At 33.0% G+C, this 22,026-nt stretch overlaps 13 protein-coding genes across 13 annotated transcripts; 7 read left to right on the forward strand and 6 right to left on the reverse strand.

Annotated features, from left to right (window-relative positions):
• Nucleotides 1-122: 122 nt before the first annotated feature.
• LOC107368003 (uncharacterized) lies at nt 123-793 on the forward strand. The gene is made up of 2 exons (XM_015935778.2): nt 123-309; nt 499-793. The coding sequence occupies exons 1-2, from the start codon at nt 192-194 to the stop codon at nt 672-674; spliced, it is 294 nt and encodes a 97-aa protein (XP_015791264.1). The 5' UTR covers nt 123-191; the 3' UTR covers nt 675-793.
• LOC107368047 (ras-related protein Rab-39B) lies at nt 785-3,172 on the reverse strand. The gene is made up of 2 exons (XM_015935829.2): nt 2,367-3,172; nt 785-1,833 (listed from the first exon to the last, which is right to left on the reverse strand). The coding sequence occupies exons 1-2, from the start codon at nt 2,591-2,593 to the stop codon at nt 1,317-1,319; spliced, it is 744 nt and encodes a 247-aa protein (XP_015791315.1). The 5' UTR covers nt 2,594-3,172; the 3' UTR covers nt 785-1,316.
• Nucleotides 3,173-3,522: 350 nt separating this feature from the next.
• On the forward strand, nt 3,523-5,319 carry LOC107368044 (alpha- and gamma-adaptin-binding protein p34). The gene is made up of 2 exons (XM_015935826.3): nt 3,523-3,655; nt 3,751-5,319. Exons 1-2 carry the CDS (start codon nt 3,574-3,576, stop codon nt 4,593-4,595), a joined length of 927 nt encoding a protein of 308 aa, XP_015791312.2. The 5' UTR covers nt 3,523-3,573; the 3' UTR covers nt 4,596-5,319.
• LOC107368057 (uncharacterized) lies at nt 4,634-5,429 on the reverse strand. Its single transcript, XM_015935846.3, has 3 exons — nt 5,291-5,429; nt 5,009-5,210; nt 4,634-4,884 (listed from the first exon to the last, which is right to left on the reverse strand). The coding sequence occupies exons 1-3, from the start codon at nt 5,321-5,323 to the stop codon at nt 4,709-4,711; spliced, it is 411 nt and encodes a 136-aa protein (XP_015791332.2). The 5' UTR covers nt 5,324-5,429; the 3' UTR covers nt 4,634-4,708.
• A 674-nt stretch (nt 5,430-6,103) lies between these two features.
• LOC107368045 (BRCA2 and CDKN1A-interacting protein) lies at nt 6,104-7,195 on the forward strand. The gene is made up of 2 exons (XM_015935827.3): nt 6,104-6,292; nt 6,366-7,195. Exons 1-2 carry the CDS (start codon nt 6,167-6,169, stop codon nt 7,152-7,154), a joined length of 915 nt encoding a protein of 304 aa, XP_015791313.1. The 5' UTR covers nt 6,104-6,166; the 3' UTR covers nt 7,155-7,195.
• Nucleotides 7,196-7,338: 143 nt separating this feature from the next.
• LOC107368034 (RNA polymerase-associated protein LEO1) lies at nt 7,339-8,970 on the forward strand. The gene has a single exon (XM_015935815.3). The coding sequence runs from the start codon at nt 7,398-7,400 to the stop codon at nt 8,844-8,846; it is 1,449 nt and encodes a 482-aa protein (XP_015791301.2). The 5' UTR covers nt 7,339-7,397; the 3' UTR covers nt 8,847-8,970.
• Nucleotides 8,971-9,413: 443 nt separating this feature from the next.
• LOC107368053 (uncharacterized) lies at nt 9,414-10,460 on the forward strand. The gene is made up of 4 exons (XM_015935837.2): nt 9,414-9,554; nt 9,611-9,708; nt 9,773-9,876; nt 9,939-10,460. The coding sequence occupies exons 1-4, from the start codon at nt 9,521-9,523 to the stop codon at nt 10,360-10,362; spliced, it is 660 nt and encodes a 219-aa protein (XP_015791323.2). The 5' UTR covers nt 9,414-9,520; the 3' UTR covers nt 10,363-10,460.
• Nucleotides 10,461-11,008: 548 nt separating this feature from the next.
• Nucleotides 11,009-12,345, forward strand: LOC107368065 (uncharacterized). Its single transcript, XM_089267108.1, has 4 exons — nt 11,009-11,233; nt 11,290-11,387; nt 11,447-11,556; nt 11,643-12,345. The coding sequence occupies exons 1-4, from the start codon at nt 11,200-11,202 to the stop codon at nt 12,049-12,051; spliced, it is 651 nt and encodes a 216-aa protein (XP_089123234.1). The 5' UTR covers nt 11,009-11,199; the 3' UTR covers nt 12,052-12,345.
• Nucleotides 12,346-14,545: 2,200 nt separating this feature from the next.
• LOC107368066 (uncharacterized) lies at nt 14,546-16,254 on the reverse strand. The gene is made up of 3 exons (XM_015935849.3): nt 15,122-16,254; nt 14,945-15,054; nt 14,546-14,867 (listed from the first exon to the last, which is right to left on the reverse strand). The coding sequence occupies exons 1-3, from the start codon at nt 15,649-15,651 to the stop codon at nt 14,713-14,715; spliced, it is 795 nt and encodes a 264-aa protein (XP_015791335.1). The 5' UTR covers nt 15,652-16,254; the 3' UTR covers nt 14,546-14,712.
• An 815-nt stretch (nt 16,255-17,069) lies between these two features.
• LOC107368004 (mitotic checkpoint serine/threonine-protein kinase BUB1 beta) lies at nt 17,070-18,209 on the reverse strand. Its single transcript, XM_015935779.2, has one exon. It carries the CDS (start codon nt 18,207-18,209, stop codon nt 17,070-17,072), a length of 1,140 nt encoding a protein of 379 aa, XP_015791265.2.
• Nucleotides 18,210-18,456: 247 nt separating this feature from the next.
• LOC107368067 (phosphatidylinositol glycan anchor biosynthesis class V) lies at nt 18,457-20,047 on the reverse strand. The gene is made up of 2 exons (XM_015935850.3): nt 19,880-20,047; nt 18,457-19,815 (listed from the first exon to the last, which is right to left on the reverse strand). Exons 1-2 carry the CDS (start codon nt 19,982-19,984, stop codon nt 18,613-18,615), a joined length of 1,308 nt encoding a protein of 435 aa, XP_015791336.2. The 5' UTR covers nt 19,985-20,047; the 3' UTR covers nt 18,457-18,612.
• A 99-nt stretch (nt 20,048-20,146) lies between these two features.
• On the forward strand, nt 20,147-21,024 carry Vps2 (vacuolar protein sorting 2). The gene has a single exon (XM_015935852.3). It carries the CDS (start codon nt 20,216-20,218, stop codon nt 20,894-20,896), a length of 681 nt encoding a protein of 226 aa, XP_015791338.1. The 5' UTR covers nt 20,147-20,215; the 3' UTR covers nt 20,897-21,024.
• On the reverse strand, nt 20,993-22,024 carry Trs31 (trafficking protein particle complex subunit 31). The gene is made up of 6 exons (XM_015935854.2): nt 21,901-22,024; nt 21,750-21,838; nt 21,500-21,684; nt 21,388-21,439; nt 21,229-21,301; nt 20,993-21,173 (listed from the first exon to the last, which is right to left on the reverse strand). Exons 1-6 carry the CDS (start codon nt 21,976-21,978, stop codon nt 21,081-21,083), a joined length of 570 nt encoding a protein of 189 aa, XP_015791340.1. The 5' UTR covers nt 21,979-22,024; the 3' UTR covers nt 20,993-21,080.
• Nucleotides 22,025-22,026: the final 2 nt, after the last annotated feature.

Consider the following 22,026-nt stretch of genomic DNA (forward strand, 5'->3'; position numbering starts at 1 on the left):
GTGTCCACTGTAAAGTTAATTATACTGTTCATCTCCCTTGGCCTTTCTCTCTTGCAACCCAATCTCTCTTTTTCTGGTCCAGTATTTAAGATTGAACCATTTTTACGGCATTCACTTCTTTCTGTCTAACTCAGTTACTTCTTCTTACTTTCATCATTCTTGAAAATTTCACCAATTTTTCATCAGTAAAAATGAAACTCGGACTAGTTATCGCAACTTTCATTTGCTTATTTGCTGTCGCCTTAGCTTATCCTTATCCTTACAGACGCGGAGGATTTGGTAATGGATTTGGAGTCGGAATGGGAAGTGGTAAGTTTATCGTTAATTATTTTGATATTTCTTGTTGAATTTAAGTGATGCTGCTCTTCCTTGCACAATTTACTATTGTATCAGTAGATATCGTAAAATAGTCTTTTGGTTGAGTTTTTGTCACTTTGTCAGTTCATTTGAGTCATCTGTATTGAACTAATGTTTTGTATTCAATTCTGTTTTGTTTAGGCTTCGGTGGTTCAGGCTTTGGAGCTGGTTTTGGAGCAGGATTCGGTGGCGGCTCTGGTTATGGACCTGGTGCTGGCTACGGCAGTGGATACGGAGGTGGTTCTGGCTTTGGTGGACCAGGCTTCGGTGGTGGCTCCGGGTTCGGAGGTGGCATGGGAGGTGGTTACGGTTTCTGAGTATCATCCCTGAGTCTATCTTTAAACAGTGACTAGTGTTGCGATAATATTATTGTATTGATACTTGTAACTAAAAATCAAACTCAAAATTTAATATTAAACTTAAATGGTTAAAGTAACTTGAATAGGTATGCTTTATTAAATTAATGTTATCACTAATAGATAAAAATATAATGAATATTTATCGGTTATACAGAACATTGCTAATATATTTACTCACAACAAATCATTGATGGAATAAGTCGTAATTGCATTAACAAAAATCACTAGTTGGACGCATCGATAGTAAAAAATGAAATAATTTACAAAGTAAATTAATGTGTTGATAATCAATTTCATTACAAATTCAAACAAGATTCATAATGTTATTTACCAAATTTGACTTCATTTGGACATCGTGGATGCGATTCGCCAGCAAAGTTGTCAGTTTAGGAAAATGTGTTCCATCAAAATTTCTACCTTAATTGAATTTTCCTAAGAAAGGTAGATTCGTTAAAAATTGTTTTGCACACAGGGCCAAGTAGATTAATGAACAGTTTGTGAATAATTTGATTGAAATTTTGCATTAGCAATGCAAATGTTAAGTCAAAGTCACTAAACTTCATTAATAGTTGAATGCTTCGTATTTTGCCACCAAGTGCGTCAACAGCATTTGCTTCGGTTGCTTCTTGAACTCCTGTTAGCGGCTCCTCGGAGTCGTCGATTGTCATTGTTCAAAATTCTATATCCATTTGAATCGCTGATAGAGCTAAACGAGCCATTTGTCGATCGGTTAACAATGCTGGAAAGGTGTAATGAACCAGCTTTGATTCCATCCCATTCTGGATTCAAAGTAAACTCTCCTCTCCTTAATTTTGCATAAATTTGTTCTGAAATCATTTTAAAAGCTTGATCGACATTTTGCCGAGTTTTAGCCGATGTTTCAATGTACTTGATACTATGGAAATCAGCAAAGGCTTGTCCTTCTTCTGTTGAAATTTCCCTCTCATTTTCCAGATCAATCTTACAGCCGACAATTTGATAAACTGCTTTGCTCGGTTCGATATGACGACGTACATCAAAAAGCCAATCAATTAAATGGTCAAAAGAGGATCTCCGGGTTACATCGAAAAGCAGTAAGGCTCCGACTGAGTTACGATAGTAAGATTTGGTAATGGACCTTTAAAAAGAAATGAAAAATGAAAATGAAAAAGTGAGTAATGGTAAACTGGCAAAAGAGCAAATCATTTTTCGTGTTTAAATTAGCACCAGAAAGATATAATGGGTTGGCCTCGACACAAAAGTACACAAAGCTAATGTGATATAGATAGGAGCTTCTTATCACAAGCTTCTATTATTAACATCTGTCTACTTCAGTGAACAAGCATCGTCATATCATATCGTCAAAAAACCTTGTTGAAATGCTATCTGGACCTTTTATTATGGGAATAAATCCACTGGTGGAATCAATCTGACATCTTTAGATTATTTATAATAGATGATTGATAAATATATGAATAAAAACACCTAAAAACGTTGATCAGATTTAATTTTCGGTTCATCCAAACTCATTTGATATATGAGAATGGTAATCAAGTTAACTGAAGGAGAGGCAATTCTGGTGAAATGAAAACAATGTGAAAACAGTGTAACCTCAATAATATAGGTGGCATGATTAAACTATCGTAAAAGAATAGATTTTGATTAAATAACCTGAATTTTTCTTGTCCTGCTGTATCCCAAGCTTGTAGTCTAACTCTTAGGCCATTGGTAAGGTCAACAATAGTGGCAAAATAGTCAACACCAACAGTAGGTTCTCCTTCATCAGTAAAATTAGATTTTGTGAATACTTTGAGCAAAGTTGATTTACCGACACTTGAATCACCAATTAAGATTATTCGGAAACTGTAATGCCATGGTACAATGGGTTCATTATTCATTGTCCTAATTGAAGTTGGATAATAACTACACAAAGAGATAGTAATGAACACGGGATAAAAATAGGTTTACTTTATTTTGTGTTACATCCAGTTCAGATAATAACCAGCAAATATTCAAAATTGATGAAGACTTAGACATTCAGTGGTACAAATCATGATGGTAAAGGCTAAAAACAATAAATTTTCAGAAGAAAAAAAGCAATAGAGAAAGTTAAAAGCGTTATAAGGTTTGTTGTTCGATATAAAATAAGATTGTGCACTGCAATAAATAAATATTATAAATTATAACAAAGAGTAATGCAAGGTTGCCAATAACGTAATAGCACCATTTACACAAAAAACACTAAATAAAAAAATAATTTAACTATTTCATGTTAAAAACTAACAAAAAGGATGACTTCATTAAGAGAGAAACCATGGAATAAGGAAAATTACATGATTGGGTCAACTGAATGGAAACATTCAATAAAAAGAAATGTAATAATGTTAAAAACAGATAAACATAATGTTCAATTTAATCACATTGATATCAATGAAAACTGTAATTAAGACATTAGATGTTAAGATGAATACTTCATTTATTTGTTTGTTATAAACAGGTGATTGTAACGCTAAAGACGATTACAGTTCTAATTTAATTCAAGAATGATTAGTAAACCGCGGGTTTTGAATTTGCCAACATTTTCATTGCTTAAAGGTTGTTTTAGATGTTGATTTTACTACCATTCCACATTCAATTACGATAGTTTTGATTAAATTTATTTAGATTTTTCTAGGGTAGATTATATTCAATTAGTTGAATTGAATCAGCTTCGATTAGATTATTAATTCAGATGAAATAGCTCTGAGTGACTCACAGTCAGTAAACTCAGCCAGCTGTTTTTTCATTCAAGCTAGCTGAAAATGTGAGTGAGCTGATGCATTACCAGAGAAACATTGTTGACATCCAATTTTGAAAATCGTTTCATTGTTTATTAATAATGGCTGAATCTAACCAAAGTGAAATTCAAGCAATTGGTGTGATATCCTGCTCTAATTTGTTGCCTTCCAAAATCATTGAAAGTAAGTAAATAAGTCTCATCAATTAACCTGACAACATTTGTTAATTCTTTATCTTTACATTTCTGTATCATTCACTTCTCATCTTTTTACTTCAGAAATTGTTGGAACCTCCTATGAACCGTGTAATCATGTTGAAAAAAATTTTGGTAACCATTCCTTTACATGCTACCCCTGGCACATATCAACAAAATACTATGAGGCTGATGTCCATTTCATTGAGATTTTAGATCGTGATCTTATCAGTGCACAATTCGCCGATTCCATCCAAGCCATCATCATCTATCTCGACAACAATGATGAATTATACTGTCAGAAATTTCATGCATGGAAACCCTTCATCGATGAATATGATCCTGATATAAGATTGCTAGTGGTTGAAAAGGCTATCAACGATTCATTTTTTGACAGAACAACTTGCATGAAATGGTGTATCAATAATGAATTTGAATTAATTGAATTGGATGCTGAAATCGATAGTGAGGATGAGTACGAGAATGATTTTGTTGATTCGGATGGAATCAAAAGGATAATGCAAGCTTTGAGTGCTCACACTTGGCCTATGATGGAAATGAATGAAACACCACAATATAAACCTTCACCTAAATTTGAAAATTTGTTGAAAAAGGAATTTCAGAATAGCTTAGCTGCAACTTTCTCTTTAAGCAATCCTGATAATGAACAAGAATTAAGCTCAGACAATGACACTTCAACTAGGCAACGTGTTGATTCCATAATAGAAGAAAATAAAGAAATATTCGAGAGCCTAAGTGAAAACCAAGATCTCGAATTTGAAGATCTTTTTAGCAAATTTAAAGATCTTAAAAAGAAAGCTGAAACTTTATCCGGTGAAGAACGTCGCCTTTATGCCGAGAAAATCACTATAGCATTTTGGCGGTCCCTTGGTGGTTCAGCTGATGAAATAGCTGGTCTTGATGATTGATCCCGGTAATTGATTTTTTGTTATCCATGGAAGATGAATTTGTGAATAAAAATGGAGTAATTTATTGAAAAAATCAGATGAAGAGGTAAAAATGATTTAATAATAATGTTGATTTACTGAGATGCTGCTCGACTTGTATCTTGTGTTGGGGTGTCAGGGCTTGAACGAGCTTTGTAGTCATATGGCTCATATCCATAGCCATAATATTGTTTATAAGTGTCAACCACACCATGAGTACCATAACCAAGGGCTCCAAAACCACCATAAACACCATATCCTCCAGGATAACCTGAAAAACAATCATTTAATTGTGATTAAAAATAAACTTCCAGAGCAGACGAAAGTAACTGTTTATACTACATCTTTAAAAATACAAAAACATAAGATATTGAATCATTTCTGTGTAAACTCACCAGCATAAGCTGGAACACCACCATATGGTCCTGAATTTCCGTACAGATAATTGGATGCCAGGGAACCATAAAGAGTTCCATATTGAGGACCAAGACCATAACCAAAAAGTGGACTAGTGTAAGGATTGTATTGCAGGCCAAGATATGGATAACCGAGTGGACTTTGAGCTATAATGTTAACTGGTAGAGCAATTGTTAACACCTATGACAAATAATTAGATTTACTGTTTTTCACTTCAAAATATTCATAATTTGTATTGTTAATAATTAAGTTTAACTTACCGAGCATATTAAAAATAGTTGATATCGAACCATTGTTGATCTATTTGATGCACAAATCTATATAATTTATAATTAATTGTATAGACTCTTTTAAATTGTATTTATCAAAAAATATAAAAAAATAAAGCAAGTTTGCAAATCCAATAACTGAAATCAAATTTGATCAAATGTAATTTCTTCCGGAGTAGCTAGTTTGATCTAACGCACTGTCATTGTGAATAACCTAGAGATTTTTGTTGAACGATCATCATGAACAACTTAACAACATTAAAATTTGCTTATATCATCATTCTTATCATCATCATTATTAAACATTTTCAACCAAGTTTCGTCTCCCACATAATCAACAAAACAATATAGTCTTCCCTATTCAATTATTAATTCTGTTAACCTAAAATTCAGGTTAAACCAAGAAATTTGGTTATAAGGTCACTGTGAGGTTAATTATCGAAAATTTTCCCACAATAATTATAAAAATACAGTTAATTCAACACAAGAAACCTTTGAGTTATCATGATAAGGTATGACGGGTAAAGTTTTGTACCAAATTTTTTATAAATCAAAGAAGACGAACGAAATCATTTTAACGTAATAACTTCGCAATTTTTTACCAAAATTAACTTATTTTCACTTAATAAAGTTTTCTTTCATTTTAACAGTTAATTGATTATAAATTTTGTATTTATAAATGCGTATTTTTTATTGATTTTTTATTGAAAAACGAGCAGATTTTGAAAAGAGCGCACAAAAACAACCTGCTTGTAACTAGCATAATCTAAATATCAGATATCTTTTTGGTTTCACTTCAAGATTTTTGATTTGTAATTGTTTGTTTATTATTTTTTTTCATATTTGATTATTACTCTGAAAATTCCAATGGGTTCAGACAAAAGAAAACATGATTTAGAACCGGAAAATCAATCTGCTTGTGACTCTACTGGTTCGACTAGTGACAGCGAAGAAGATTCAATCAACTCAGAGGATGAAATTGAGGCTAATAAAGTAAGTTCGTTATTATGTGTGATACTTTCTTCACTGAATCTAATGTGTTTTCATTTGTCGATTTGTCTTTTAGGAAATTAATGTCGATTTTGAAGCTTGCCCTATTTTGGAACAAGATCTAAACGGTATCAAAAGAATGTTGACACAATTGTTTCTTAAGGACAACATCAATTTGAATAAGTTAAGCGAGACTTTGTTAAATCAGAAAGAGATTGGAGCCATAATTAGACAGATCAATCAAGAGGAAGATGATGATAGTGATGAGGAGGATACTGATGAAGACGATGTTCTCGGTTTAATTAGCTTTATTAACCTCTCCGACGGAAATCATTCAAATGCAGAATGGTATGGCCAACTTATGGAGTATTTCACCAAATATTTGACTGGAGAGAAAAAGTCCGAAATTGAAAAAATAATCAAAGGAGATGCAAAGAAAGCTTGGATCATCAACGAAAGATTCGTTAATTTGGGTTGGCAATTAGCTGTTCCTTCATTTGAACAAATTTTTAAGGAACTCAAAGCCAGCAAAGTTGATTTTGAATACTACATGTTGATCTGTAAAATACTTTATCCTAAAAGACGGTATAAGGAAAAAAAGAAATCAAAGCAAGATAAAGAAGATGTAATATTTCTCAATCCAGAGGAAGAATTGCTTGATGAATGTGCAGATTATCGTTATGAGTTTGATGTTTCCAATCAATGCGATTCAGACACAATCGGTGGTGATTGGGATGAGGGAGATCAAGAATATCTTCCTTGTCGTCGTGTATTAATTTTTTGTAATCAATCATGGGTTAAAGCTAATGAAAACCTGAAAAAACATGCTGCTAATCCCACCTGTAGCACTAATAGTGCCAAATGAAGAGTACAAACTTGTTGAATAAAATTATGAATTTCCGTAAACTCATTTGCTTGCTTGGTTTTGTTTAAAATAAAAGTTCATTTAAAAAGATTTGAAAAAACCGCCATAGAGTACTATGTACTCAATCATAAAATGCATCTTTAAAAGATTCTGATCCCTAAGGTATCTTTTAACCACCGTTTAGTCATATGTTACTGTTTTCAAAATTATTTCTCAAGTTTTTCTTATAATTCTGTGATTATCATGGCTCCAAGCAAAAGGGATGAAGATGATCTCGATTCTGAAAGCCAATCAAATGATTCTTCAAGATCTTCCAGTGAAAGTGAAGCAGAATCGGCCAATTCGGATGACAGAGGAGACAATCGTGAAGAAATTGATGAAGACAAGGAAGATAGCGATGATGACGAAGAAATGGAAGAATCAAAAGTTGAAGTAAAAGGAGAAAGTGATTCTGACGAGGAAAGAGAAGCTGATGAGGAAAAAGAAGCCGATGAAGACAAAGAAGCTGATGAGGATAAAGAAGCTGATGAAGTCATGGCTGATCTGGATGAGGATGATGATAGAGAAGAAGAAAGTGAAAATGACGAGGACAAGGATGATGATAAAGACGATGACAAGGATGATGACAAAGAAGAAAAAGATGAAGAGATGGAAGAAGAGAAAGCTGCCGAAAAAGATGACGAAAGTGACTCTGACGACGACAGGGAAGTCACTCACGCTGTTGATGCAGATGATGTGCTTGCAGATCTTAATCTTGATGATGATGATGAAGATGAAGGCAGAGAAGCTACTGGTGGAGACGAAAGGGAAGAAGAGCCGCCAGAAGAGATACCCATCACACGTATTGAAGTAGAAATTCCAAAGATTCCAACTGAACTCGGAAATGATATTCATTTTGTTAAATTACCCAATTTTTTAAGTGTTGATACTCATCCATATGATCCATCTTGGTATGAAGATGAAATCGATGAAGACGAAATTCTCGATGAAGAAGGAAGACATCGATTAAAATTGAAAGTTGAATCAACAATAAGATGGAGAACCGTAGTTGACGAGAATGGAGTGTCTCTAAAAGAAAGTAATGCCAGAATAGTTAAATGGTCAGATGGTAGCATGTCTCTACACCTTGGATCCGAAATCTTTGATATTCATAAACAAAGCTTAATGGCTGGTGATAATAATCATCTTTTCATTCGTCAAGGGACTGGTCTACAAGGGCAAGCCGTTTTCAAAACAAAACTTACTTTCCGACCTCATTCAACTGATAGTTTTACACATCGTAAGATGACCCTTTCATTGGCCGAAAGAAGTCATAAAACTCAAAAGATTCGTGTTTTACCTAACGTTGGTAAAGATCCTGAAGCCCACAGGTCAGAAATGATCAAGAAGGAAGAAGACAAGTTAAAGGCATCTATTAGACGAGAAAACAAAATGAGAAGAGTCCGGGAAAAGGCTCCTTTCCGTGGTCCAACAGCATCTTATTTAGAGCCTGATGCATACGATGATGATGATGATGATGATGGCGGTGTATCTTTATCAGCAATTAAAAAACGTTACAAGAAAGGAGGTGCTGGTTATAATATCTATACAGATAGTGACGATGATAGTGACCTGGATAAGAAAAAATCATCTAGTGAACGAAAACGAACTGCGAAGGTTGTCGAAAGTGATGATGAAGATGACGATAAATAGCCCGTCTGGTGACCCTTTAAAAAATAAACCTAAGTGTTAACAATTCAACTGAATATTAGTGTGTAATTAAATTTTTTATGTAATAAGTTGAAAACAAAAACATTAAATTCAATTTTTATTATGATCACATATTTTCCTCATTTTTATTTTTTGAATCGAGGTACTACATTTTTAGTTATCTCAATAATTTACATCATTGGCCTCAAAAATAAATATTGTTTTAACCAAAAAAAGTCACAAATGAGACTTTTTACATAGAGAATCGCAAAATATACTTGACGCCCTAATTTTACGTACTATTTTTAGTTATCTCAATAATTTACATCATTGGTCACGAAAAGAAATATTAATTTAACCAAAAAAAGTCACAAACTTTTTTCATAGGGAACCGCCAAATATACTTGACGCCCTAATATTTCGAAGTAATGGTAATGAGAGCACCTAGGTTACATTCATACGACAATCCTATTAGGAACATAACTCGAAATGACGACTTCTTGAAAACTGGTTTTGGGAAACATTCATAGACAAACAGATCTTAGTTTAACCTTTTCACACTCAGGTGATCTTCTTTTGACTGCAATTTTTTGTCCTTAAATGAAAATTTTATAATTCATCCTTTTAAACTGACTTTTTATAATTATCGCCAAAAACATAAACCGCGTTGTCTCAAGATGAATGAAGAAGTTGATAGGAAATCTGATAAAAGTAAGTTGCGTTTATTCAATAAAATCAGTTCAAAATTTTTTCTTTGTTATGTTCAGTTACAATAAAAATAAGGCATTCGGATGAGGATTATCATGACATTACGATTGATTGGTCAAATGAAAGTTTCGATTACAGGAAACAATTGTTCCATCAGGTAAGTCAATAGGAAACATAATGAAACAAGTAATTTTTAGCTTACCTTTTACTGATACCAATAGTTATCAGCATACACAGGAATACCAGTTGAACATCAAGAGTATGTTGGAGTGGAGCACGGATCAAATCGCAGTGGTGGTCTGACAAATACCGAATTCAAGGATGGGTAAACGATTTTATCCGACTTCGTCCTTCTTTAGATTTAATCTTTTTTTATAAATGTTTCAGACGTTACAATGCGGGCTATGATTGGCAATATTGGCAATACGAGAGCAAGGAACGCACAAGGAATACTTTCCAAGATGGCGATTGTTTTCTATTCAGAACGAGAATTTTTGCAGATGGTTCTGGATTGATTTGTAGATATGAATTGAGTCATCAGAGTTTGGTTAATGCAGCTGAATGTAACAGACATTATTGTCATTACCTGGGTCGTCGATATTTTACGAAAAAATTTGCAGTGTATATAAAATCAAATGAATTGCAAACAATCTCAAGTCAGCGAGTACAAAGCCTGGAGGAATTGCATAGAGTGCAACTCAGTTTGAATATTGTACATATTATGGAGCCAGTGTGCACTGGGCGGATCTTAGCGTGGCCTGATCATTTTCCGTTTCATGTTAACCAAATGTACTTACGTTACCGTGGCTAACTTGAGTCTCTGTCGATTGTTGATAAAAAAGTTTTTCTTTCAATTTATTCAAATGTTTTCATCTAATAAAAACATTCAACTAAAATTTTATTAGTGGATGCTTCCTCATTTCTATTGATTTGTAAAAGTCTCCCAAAAAAGTAATGTTTTTTTATTTTAATCTTTGATTATCAAACTTGGATTTCAATTAATAATTAGATATTTGTTCAAACCACACTAGTGAGAACCATTAACAAAGAAAATGTTCAACCTTTGTCAACTATTTGCAAGCTTAAAAAGGTTGATGCTAGTGATCTAAATGTCATCCAAGCTGCTGCTCGAGAGAACTGAATCGGAAGAGAACAGACCGGAACTCTTCTCAAGAGATTCGGTATCGCAAATGGTTGCATTACGAGAAAAAAAGGCAAAGCGAACCAAGAGAAATTTTTGATCTTAAGAGAAAAATCGAGCACAAATTTTTTACATTGATTAGATAGATTTTTCCTCATTTTGGCAATACAAATGAATAATGTATTAACCCAAAAAGGTCACAATTTAAACTTCATTTCATATTGAAACACAAAATATACTTGAGACCACAATAATTCAAAGTTAAGGTAGGGAGAGTCACCTTAGTTACATTCATAGAACCATAACTACAAAGTACAGCAAAGATTCTTGAAAACTGGTTTTGGTAGACATTCATTGACACAAAGATCACAGTTTAACCTTTTCTGCACACAGCAAGTGATCTTTCTTTGGTTCACCATTTTTTGTGCTTAGATGACCCTTTCAATGTTCATCTATGGAATCAACTTATTTATAATTTATACAAAAGCTTAAACTTTTGGTCTTAAAATGAATGGAGATAATAGTAATACTTCTGATAAAAGTAAGTTTCACTTGTTTTTCAATTCAGTTTTAAAATAAATGTTTCTCTGTGTTTAGTTACAATAAAAGTGAGACACTCGGATGAGGATTATCATGACATTACAATTGATTGGTCAAATGAAAGTTTCGATTACAGGAAACAATTGTTTCATCAGGTAAGTCAAAAGAAAAGACAAAGAAATGAGTAATCTCTAATTAATATCTCTATCAATAGTTAGCAGCATACACAGGAATACCAGTTGAATATCAACTTCTTATCGACGTGCAAAATCCATATCTACCGACTACCGGTTTCGGTCACCTAAACCCCGGAATCATTAAGCAGTAAATTATTTATTTATGATTTTTATTTAACTTCATCATTTAGCTTTACAGAATTTTAATTCTCTTTATTAATTCTTTTTGAAAAGACGGGTTCGGGAGTATGATGTAAACAAAGAGTATGCAATGGAAAGTCTTTACGATGGCGATTGTTATTTTCTCACAACGGAGCTGATGTCGTTCCATGACGATCCTAGTATTTTCTGTTGCTTTTATCTGTTGCATAGTGATCTGGTTAATGAAAATGGTTGTAACCCAGATTACTGTCACCATTTGGGTAGTCGTTTATTTTCGAACAAATTGTCACAGTTCATCAAATCCGAACACTTGCAGAAACTTCTGTATACAAGAGTTGATCGAGTAACATCGGAAGCGGCAAGAAAAGTGAAATTAGATTTGAATATTGAACACCTTACTCGCCTAAAATGCAGAGCGAGGCTCGAACCTTCTCCATTTCTTTTTCCGTTCCCTAATTACTATTTGCGTTACCGAGGTTAATGAAGATATTCACCTGGTAAAACTTAGAAAGCAAAAACTGCATGTTCAACAATTTAATGGTTGATTAGTTGATCGATTGACTAAAACCTACTTTCTTTTGTTGATATTTCATCAAAATAACTATTGTACCACATTACTAATATATTGAAGAAAAAATCAGCAATTAAATTATCGTCTTCCTGATAATCAAGGTGATCAAAAAGAGAATCAACTGCATATCAACAATTTTCATGATCATGATTACTAAAGGTTTTATTTCTTGAACTACTCAATAAAAATTCAATGCAAAAGTTTTCCAATTTATTATAGTTACGTTATTAGTTGATCAATTTGTGAATCTGTTTCTTTTTATCAATTCTGTTATAAGTTCAATTAATAATAATTATTATGATGCTTGGGATCCGGAAATTTAGATTGAAATAAAGGCAACAGAAAAGGTTTTAAAGAAACAGTATTAAAATGTAAATAATGGCATTTTGAATGGAAAAGTAAAATTCAGAAGCCAATAAGAAATTCATAATGACAATAATAAAAACTAATAGTTGCAATAATACCAACTAATGGTTGAGATAATGATTGTTGATTGAATGAGAATGAGTTAAATAGTAGTTGATAATTTATTGGACTCATCATTGACAGAAGCTACTCAAATCTCATTACCAACATTGTTACAATCAACATTCAAAAGCTCTCCTTATTGACCTGCTAAACAGTTTAGACCCATTTAAACACTCATCGGAAGTAGTTAACTTTATTGTTCGCATTTCACTTTGATTGTTGATTGTTTACTTATTAAACTGACGTCCATTAGAAATGGATAAAGGGATGGATCAACAAGTTGAACATAAAAAAAGTAGAAGCAGCAACATGCCAAAAAAATAATACAAATCACAATAATATCTAATTGTGTAAGGAGATCATCTCATTGGAAATGTAATTTGTGTTCATTTCAATTTGTGAGTTTTTTTTTCCTCAACTCAGTATTCATGGCAACATCCAGTTCAACCAAGATTTATCACAATCAATTGTAAACACCAATTTTTCAATCACGTTTATCATGTTAACTTGGGTTGACAACAGACAAAACAATCAAACAGCTAGCCTTAATCAATCCATTCTTCCGGATGATTATCTGTTCAGCTCAATAGCCAACCGAATTAACCCAAAGACTGAATCAAAAAGTAACATCAGTAAACAACTTTGCGGTTAATGTTAGACAATCGAGTTAAGAGCGTTTCTGTTTCTTGTTAATCAATTCAAATGCTAATCATTAAGACTTAATCTTGCAATAATGTTACATTCAATTTTTTAATAACAATATACAGCTTGATAGGTCTTAAATGTACATAAATTATGCGAAACCATTTGAGAGGTAAAATGAAGGAAATGAACAATTAATTTTCAAGAAGATTAACATTTAAACGGCTCTTTATGTTTGAATTTCAATTTGTTCAGATAATTAGAGATGAAACTATTTGTTTAAAGATGTTGATGTATTTCACTTCTTCCTCTCGATTCCAATTATCAATAAGTCTTCAATTCAGTCGACATGAAGTTCAGTTTTTTCATTTTTTCAATATTTCTCTTTTTTCCAATTTCACTACAATTTAATTGAAAATGCAATACAATCAAATGGTTTGTTACACACACTAATTAAAGTATGAAGATGATGTTTGATGAAAAATGATCAAGTTAAATGACAACCTTGTACTTTGGATAAATGAAGGACAATTTGTTAATCTATTGACCCGGAAACCAATTAATTTGTTACCTTTAACTTTTGATCAACTTGAGTCGGGCTGACCTTAACTTTTTTATCAATAAACATCCCCGGGGTTTCACTGAATATTATACCAATCAATGATTTCTATCATCATTATCATTACCGTAATCGTTTTGTTTGCTTTTTTACTTAACTTTCTTTCAATACCTTTTTTACATGACTTTAAAGTCTACCTTACCTTGAAGGCTGAAGAAGTGTATATTGATAACCTTTGATAGATTGGATAAAAAGCTGAGCTCTTTTTGTTCATCATCTAAACTAATGTCAAGCTTAAAAAATGATTTTAATTAATAGTTGATCCATTTGGTGTTTGTTAAGGGACCGTTTACGGTATCAGGTCATGGCCTCATTGAACTTTTACTGGACTAGATTTTGGAGGAATCCGAATGAAAGTGAAATCACAGTCAAAGTCAATGTCAATATGTATTTCAACGGTCAGTCTTTTTCAACTCGAGGAATCCCAAACAGTTGAGGAAATTAAACTGTCGCCGTGTTAATGATTGGAGAAGATGATGAGCGAAGATAAAAAGTTAACAGTTAACTGTAGAACTTTCAGTTAGGGATCAAGTTTGGTTTGGATTCTTCGTTCTTATCTTTCAACGTTCTGAGTTTAGAGCATTGCACTTTTTTGAAATCAAACTAATTTGCCTTAGCTCTTCTAATCTAAAGCAAAAGAGAGTTTAAATTATAATAAATTGAAGACTTTTAAGGTGATGACACAACAGAGATTATTTAAATTATGGTTAACATTGTATACAAATGTAATAATTGACATAAATTATCGAGGAAGAAATGGCCATTTTCAAGATAATTTTTGAGTTTTCATAAAAGTTTCTTTACTTGAATCCATCATGAATCTGACTTTGGTCCAGAGCTTCTCATTTACCATAGACAGTCAACACCATTGGCTTGTATGGACACTTGGCTTTAGATGATGGACATGGATATTTACTAATGCATTCAGCAAAGACTCGGTCACATTCACACAGAGAGAATCCACATTTATCCTTTGATTGTTCATAATCAGTTAGAGCTGAGAATAGAAAGAAGAATCATTGTTTTAATAGAAATAAAATTGATTGTTAGAGACCAAACAATTAATCAGCTTACCACAATTAGCATAGCCAGGAGCAACACAATCCCAACTGTATGGCATTAAATAGAGGAGTAATTGATGACAAGGCGCCATTGCATAGCATTGATCATGTTTAAGACAACATCTAATAAATGAATGAGAGTAAACATTTTAAGAAACGATTTAAAGAGGAAAGACAATAGTCGACTAACTTGTCAATTGGGTCAACAGGTTTTCCTGATCCAAAGAGACCACAGAAACAACCATAACCTTTGTACTGAAAAGGTTCACAACCAGAGACGCATCTGATCATAGAGGCTAATTGTATTAAACCCCGTTTAACACGTAAAGAGCGATGGACACTACTTATTAAATCGTTGTTATTGTTTTGGTTAGGTGATGAAGTTGCTGATAAAAAATCACTATTTATGCTCTTTTTATCATTATAGCTGATTGTATTGATGACACTTTGATGAGTATTGCTGTTATTAATAGATAAAAAAGTGTTACTATTTTGTAAAGGTGAAACTTTTGCTTCAGATGATTCCATATTTGCAACAGATTTGACTAAACTACTTGGTTTGGAAGTAATAACAACTTCTGTATAACTTGTTGTCTCCAAAAAATAAATCATGTTAACTGAAATGAACATGAAAAGCAAAACAATTGTTAAACCCAATTTCGTTGGTGACATCAAATAACGAACACACGATGACAACCTTTGTAGATGCAAATTTATCATTTTGTTGATAGTCAAGATGTTGATTTAAATATAATGGAAATTTTAGCAAATTAACTTTTCGCTTCGTCATAATAACATTGTTCCAAATCACAAATAAGGATTAAAGGTTATTCCAACCTCGAAGTTGTTCAGAAAAAAACAAAAATAAATCCAAAAATCATCACAGATTAGATGAAAACCGTTAAAAGCAAATATTGGGTGACTTCAGATGGAGATCCTTACTATTCCTTATGGCACTTTTGACACTAGAAAGACTAATAGTCCAGCGAAAATCACAGTTAAATTAATAATTGAGAAACATTTCTGTGTAGACGAAGGAAGAAAATAATAAAATAATAAATAATAAGATGTTACACTTTCATTTTTCATTTAACTCGTTGATTCTTGTGATTCATTTAGCCGCGATTGATAAACAGGTGACAAATGAAAAAGAAAATAAAAAAGTAATATTTTCACATCTATTGGCTGCAAATAATTCAATCTAAATTGAATCTTCAATCTTTTGTAATCAACTTAAATTGGTTATTTACTTTGCGAATCTACATTTGTTACAGTTTGCAGCAAAATGTTTCAACTTTCACTTTCAACTTCACGCACTTCACTGTATCTACTAATCTTTGTTTGGCCTTCCTACTTTGCGAAGTAGCTCTCACTTTCAAATAAACGGCAACAAATTAAAGGGGAGGAGGTAATAATGATATTAGTTTTCGCTTTCAAGATCTTATTGGCATTAAATGTCAGGTCAGGTTCTTAATAGAGAACGCATTTGCTCTCAATTAATCGATTGTAAACAATGTTCACCTAAACGTGAATGAGATCAGCTATTAACTTTTTCTTAGCGACGGTAAAATTATTACCTAATTTTTGTGCTTATTTCTGTAACTAGCCAATTAATATCAACATAGACTTGGTCAACTGTTTTTCAATTAGTTTAATTAGTAATAATCAGTCAATTAGAAAGGTAAGATTGATAATTGACGCTGAAATAAAAGTTGCAAGTATTTGTGAAAAAAGTGGAATCGAGTAATCCTCAAATTGATAGTGACAATTGAAATTGTTATTTGTGGTTCAACTGCTGTGATTAACAAATTGATATGTTTGAAATATACATTCATTTCATAGCAAAAATTAAGAAACGTTAATAAATAAATACATTTGTGTTTTGAATGTTCAACTTAGTGTAACAATAATGTCCAGGTTAGTGTTGATTATGATAATGTTCATTATAATGAGCATAATGATGAGAAGTAGTAAATACTGGTCAGTTTCAACCATTCTACTCTTACCAGGAAGCGATTTTATTAAGTAACATTTAATTCTTTACTAATTAGCTGGGTAAACAATCAACGTTGCGTGAAAACTTCAAATCTCGTTATGCCATTGAATATGTTGATTCTGATCAGATTTCAAGTATTTTATTAAACCTTTTCCATTCCTTTGATGTTGTTCAGCCACTTATGATATCTGATTTCCTCGAATGAATATTCGGACGCACCAATGTAGATTGAATTTAAGTCGCAATAAAACTTTTGATTTGGCTCCAAGCTTTCAAGGGTAAGCAGAGATGGAACATCGACTTGTTTTTTTCGCATTTTTAACACATCTGCTGCTACATTAGTATCTGCTGGTACCTCAGAATTTTCATCTTCTTCCTCATAGATGACAAATTCACATTGACGCACAACTGTAGGTTTCGACTTTAATTTGATACCAGTCCATTTTGAAGGGTTCAAAAGATTTTCTTTGTCATGTGGGACTACAAATGATTTACTTGAACAGCTAGGAGTAGGCTCAGTACAACTGTTATTATCAACATGTATATCGATCGCTGGACGTGTTTTCGCTGATTCAACAGAGGCTTTTAGACTTTGGAAATCGGTTTTGATAGAAGAAACCCGATCGACAGGTGCTTTAGTTATGCCTTTTTTAACCGTTGGACGTAAACCAACTAATGCTTTTCTTTGTTGAGTTTGATCAGCACTGGCTTCAGAGTCATCCAAGTCCTTAGCAGCAATTTTTTTGACAAGACGTACTTGAAGTTGAATTTGAGCGGTTGTTAAATCTTCAGATGGTTCTGCTTCCAGCATCATCCCTTTATGCAGAACGTTATCAGCTTCTTTAAAATTACCGGCAAGTTCCAGATCCCATGCCCATTCAACGTAAAATTTGGCCAATTTTGAAAAAATCTTTTTACTGAACAACGAATCATAAATTTCCAATGGATTATTACAGCCACGAATGTACTTGAGAACTACAGCTAGGAACCGAGTATCTTCCCAATATTGAGTATTGTCGATAAAACGTTTTACACAATCTTTGATGGTTTCATCAATCCGACCAGCTTTACCGCCATCGGCATAAGATTGCTCAATAAATTCAATCAGTGAGATCCAATTACTGAGAGGGTCATCCGAATCATCAATAAGAATTTTCTCTTCCAGTCCATTGCGTATTATTTGAAGATCACTAGCATCATCGATTTGACTAAGGCTGCGTCCTGTTGATAGTGGTTGAAAATTTTCTTTATCAATATACCAACTTGGGTTATCTTCACTCATTCTGACAAAAAATATACTTTTTTTGGTTACACAGTGAAAAGATGGAAACTGAAAAATAGTGACAAGACACAGGATTTACCAGCTGAAAAAAACAAAAACAATTAAAAAAAATTTGGCACAAATTGTCCGTTTAAAATGTTCATTCAAACTTATTAACCAATGAAAACTAAGGGAGCATATATTAATAAAACTTTTGAACTTTTAATGCAAAACAACTTTACATTAATAATCATCGATTTAACTAGAATTTAAGTAACCAATTCAGATTTATTAACATATTTTTACAATTTACAGGAAAGTTTTATTGCAAAGACAACATATAAACTGTTGCAAAATGTATCAATCATATTTTTCATTAGCATATAAAAATATCAACAAAATCATTGAGAATTATCAGAATTTTTCAGGTCCATGGGTAAAATGCTGAATGCAGAATTGTACCCAGAACAAAGTATAATGCTGAATATACTTTGAAATAATACTTTTTGTTATTTGGAGCTGATGCAATAGCCCAGTAAACAACTGGAGTTGAACTTAAAACAAATCTGGTTATCACTTGCACATGCATGTAAAAAATGGAAACAAAGGTAAGAAAAGCCAGATGAACGATAAATGGTAGACAGTGGCCATTATTCCAGAGAAAAGGTCCTCTTCGTCGAGATTGGAAATTCAGTATCAATTTGAAAAATTGTTTTCCATTTGCTTGAAAATATTTCATAACGATCCACGAGCAAATTATAATCATAGGCAATGCAAGAATAAAGTTTGGAATTTGTTTGAGCTGATAATATTTAAGAAATCCTATGCTCCAGTATTTTCGTTGAATGAATGTGTATGGAATGCTAAGGGCAGTTGAACAAAATTGAAGACGATCGGGCAGGTTAGGATCTATGCATAGAATATAATAAGAGTACGATTGAAACATAATAAATGGAATCAGAATCATCAATGCGTGTGTCAAAAATATTCCGAACTGCTCCACCAACCGAGCTGATCTCAGAACTCGAGCGCTGAGGATAGAAATAGTTGTAACATGCCAATAAGCAACAAAACCAAGAGATATAATTCCATTAGCCCGAGTTAAACTGCTGAGGGCTAGAAAAGTTGAGGCCACCGATAATCTTCCGAATTCGATTGCGAGAAGTCCGGAGAGTGTCAGAAATTGAAATAACGATTCGGAATAACAAGCAGTCATGAAGATTGAAGCTGGATTGAAGCAAAAGTATTTCACAGATTCCAATGCCATTGACTTGTTCCTAAACATGATGTGAGTTAATTCATAAAGTAATATTGATGATGCTGAGAATAGGAACAAGTTTGCAATCACTCCGGCTATAATGAACAAACCATCATGCGAAGATTCCGCCCAGGGGAATAGAGCATATTTAAGAGCACGAACCACTGCTGGATAAAGAGGGAAAAACGCGATTTGCGATTCGTGAGAGTATCCTCTCTTTGCGATGTGCAGGAAATGCAACGAGTCCCACCTGCTGAAACCCACCAGCGTTGTGTTTACGATACCATTGATTGTCGTTTGATTTTGCAAAAAATTTGGCGGCACAAAAGCATCAGCGTTATGAGTAGGCAAAATATTGATGGAAGCAACCTGTTGATAAATGAAAATGACAAAAAAACATTATTTACAGTAAAAATTGACAAAAAACACTTACCTGAACAATTAAACATGCTAATTTTGCAAGTAAACAGTATTTTAAACATTCACCATGGTCTGGATTTTTGAAAAAAGTGGTTGTTGATTGTTGACTGTCAGCCATGATTCCAAGGGCACTGAAAATAGATGAATTTAACTAATTTAATTTGAGCTAACAAGTGGCATTGATCAACACTATTTAAAGCCGGTGAGTATCAACTCCTCTCTTTGATTTCAGTTTTGTCTATTTTCAAGGCAAATTCTTGTTTTTTAGACGCTTTACTGTTGATGTTTTTGTGTTTTTTGTTTATGTTTCTCCATCCTTAATTGTTTATTGTGCAAAGTGTTATTTAAAATGCCGATGGAGTGGTTATTTGGCCGAAAAAAGTCTCCGGAGGAGATGCTTCGTGACAACCAAAGAGTTTTAAACAAAGCTGTTCGTGATTTGGACCGTGAAAGAACCAAAATGGAGGCCCAAGAAAAAAAATTGATTATAGATTTGAAAAAAATGGCAAAAGATAATCAAATGGATGCCATTAAAGTGATGGCTAAAGATTTAGTGCGTACAAGAAGGTATATCAAGAAATTCATCCTGATGAAAGCAAATATTCAAGCAGTTGCCCTTAAAATTCAAACTCTCAGAAGTCAAAATTCAATGGCTGTAGCCATGAAAGGAGTCACCAAAGCCCTGATGTCTATGAATAGGCAAATGAATTTGCCTCAAATTCAAAAGATAATGGCTGAATTTGAAAAACAGACAGAAATAATGGACATGAAAGAAGAAATTATGAATGAAGTTATGGACGACGCCTTGGAAGAAGACGATTACGAGGAGGAGAGCAATACTATTGTTGCTCAGGTGTTAGATGAACTTGGTATCCAGGTAAATGAAAAATTAAGTGAAATTCCAACTGTTGGTGGCTCATTACCTGCTGGAACATCTCAATCGAGTAAAACACCAACAGCGGCTGCTGCCTCTGCGGATGATGCTGATGCTGATCTGATTGCTAGACTCGAAAATTTGAGAAGGCAATAAATAGGTGTGACTTACAACTTCTGTAATTTTTTTTATAATATATCTCGAAAGATTTTATCCGTATTGTATTAATTTCTGGTGAATTAAAGTCAGGAATCAGATAAATAAAAGAGTATATTTAATGATTATATTATATTTTGTTTTCAAAAAAATTACATTTTGCTGATATATTTTTTATCAAGATTCATTCTTTAGCCTTATCCCGGTCAATGACAGCTTGATCAAATTTTATCATGAAAGTTGTCCCTTTGTGCCAATGAACTGTCACTTTAGCATTCTGTAAAAATAGAGAATGATGTCAATCTTGAGATGAAATAAACATTGATACATACAAATCCAGTTTCATTGAGAGCAGCTTCTATGATTCCTCCTATGAACGATGCACAATTTAAACTTCCTTTATCCCTATGAATGAAAAAGATGAAATAATTGAAATGGGCATTGTAATTATTCGCAATTAGTTAGAATAAAAAATTGAAATTGAGAGTTACCTGTTGTAAGAGATATATTTGTTAACAATCGGGTCACTTTCAATTATATAATCTAATGATGGGAAAGACAATATAATTAATATCGCAAATCATAGTGGACACTCTAACTTACAGGTGGTCGGATCGTCATTAGAATGCTCCAATTTATCCGCATCTTTAGCAAAAAGCGTTTTCCACAAATTTGTCTTGATGAATATTAATATATTTATTAATTTCGTTTCTCTTTTGTAATTCTTCTCCCGGATAAATGTCAAATCAACCAATCTCTGACCAACATGGTACCCCATTTCAGATAATCTAGAAGATAAAAATATATGCATTTTGATTAGATGATTCAGGTCGAGACGAAATCAAATACTTACTTTTTCTGTAATTCGGGGACAGTGTATACTTTACTATGGCAGTATTGAACCACCTCTGAAAACAGGAATGCAAAAGCGTTTACACTAACCTGTGAATTAACAATTAAGAGGATTATCAGATAGGCAATGATAATATAGTGTTTTTACTTACCTCGTACTTAACCTTAGGCAATGGCCGATCAAGAGGACTGACCTTTTGCTTTCCAGTGAAACTCGGGAATAAATCCATGGTTTTTCAAAGATTAGCCGATTAACCGTGTTGTAAACAATAATTTAT

This window comes from Tetranychus urticae, chromosome 2 (assembly GCF_039701765.1).
Source record: "Tetranychus urticae isolate SD_2017Ah chromosome 2, NJAU_TeUrti_SD_1.0, whole genome shotgun sequence".
Lineage (NCBI taxonomy): Eukaryota > Metazoa > Arthropoda > Arachnida > Trombidiformes > Tetranychidae > Tetranychus > Tetranychus urticae.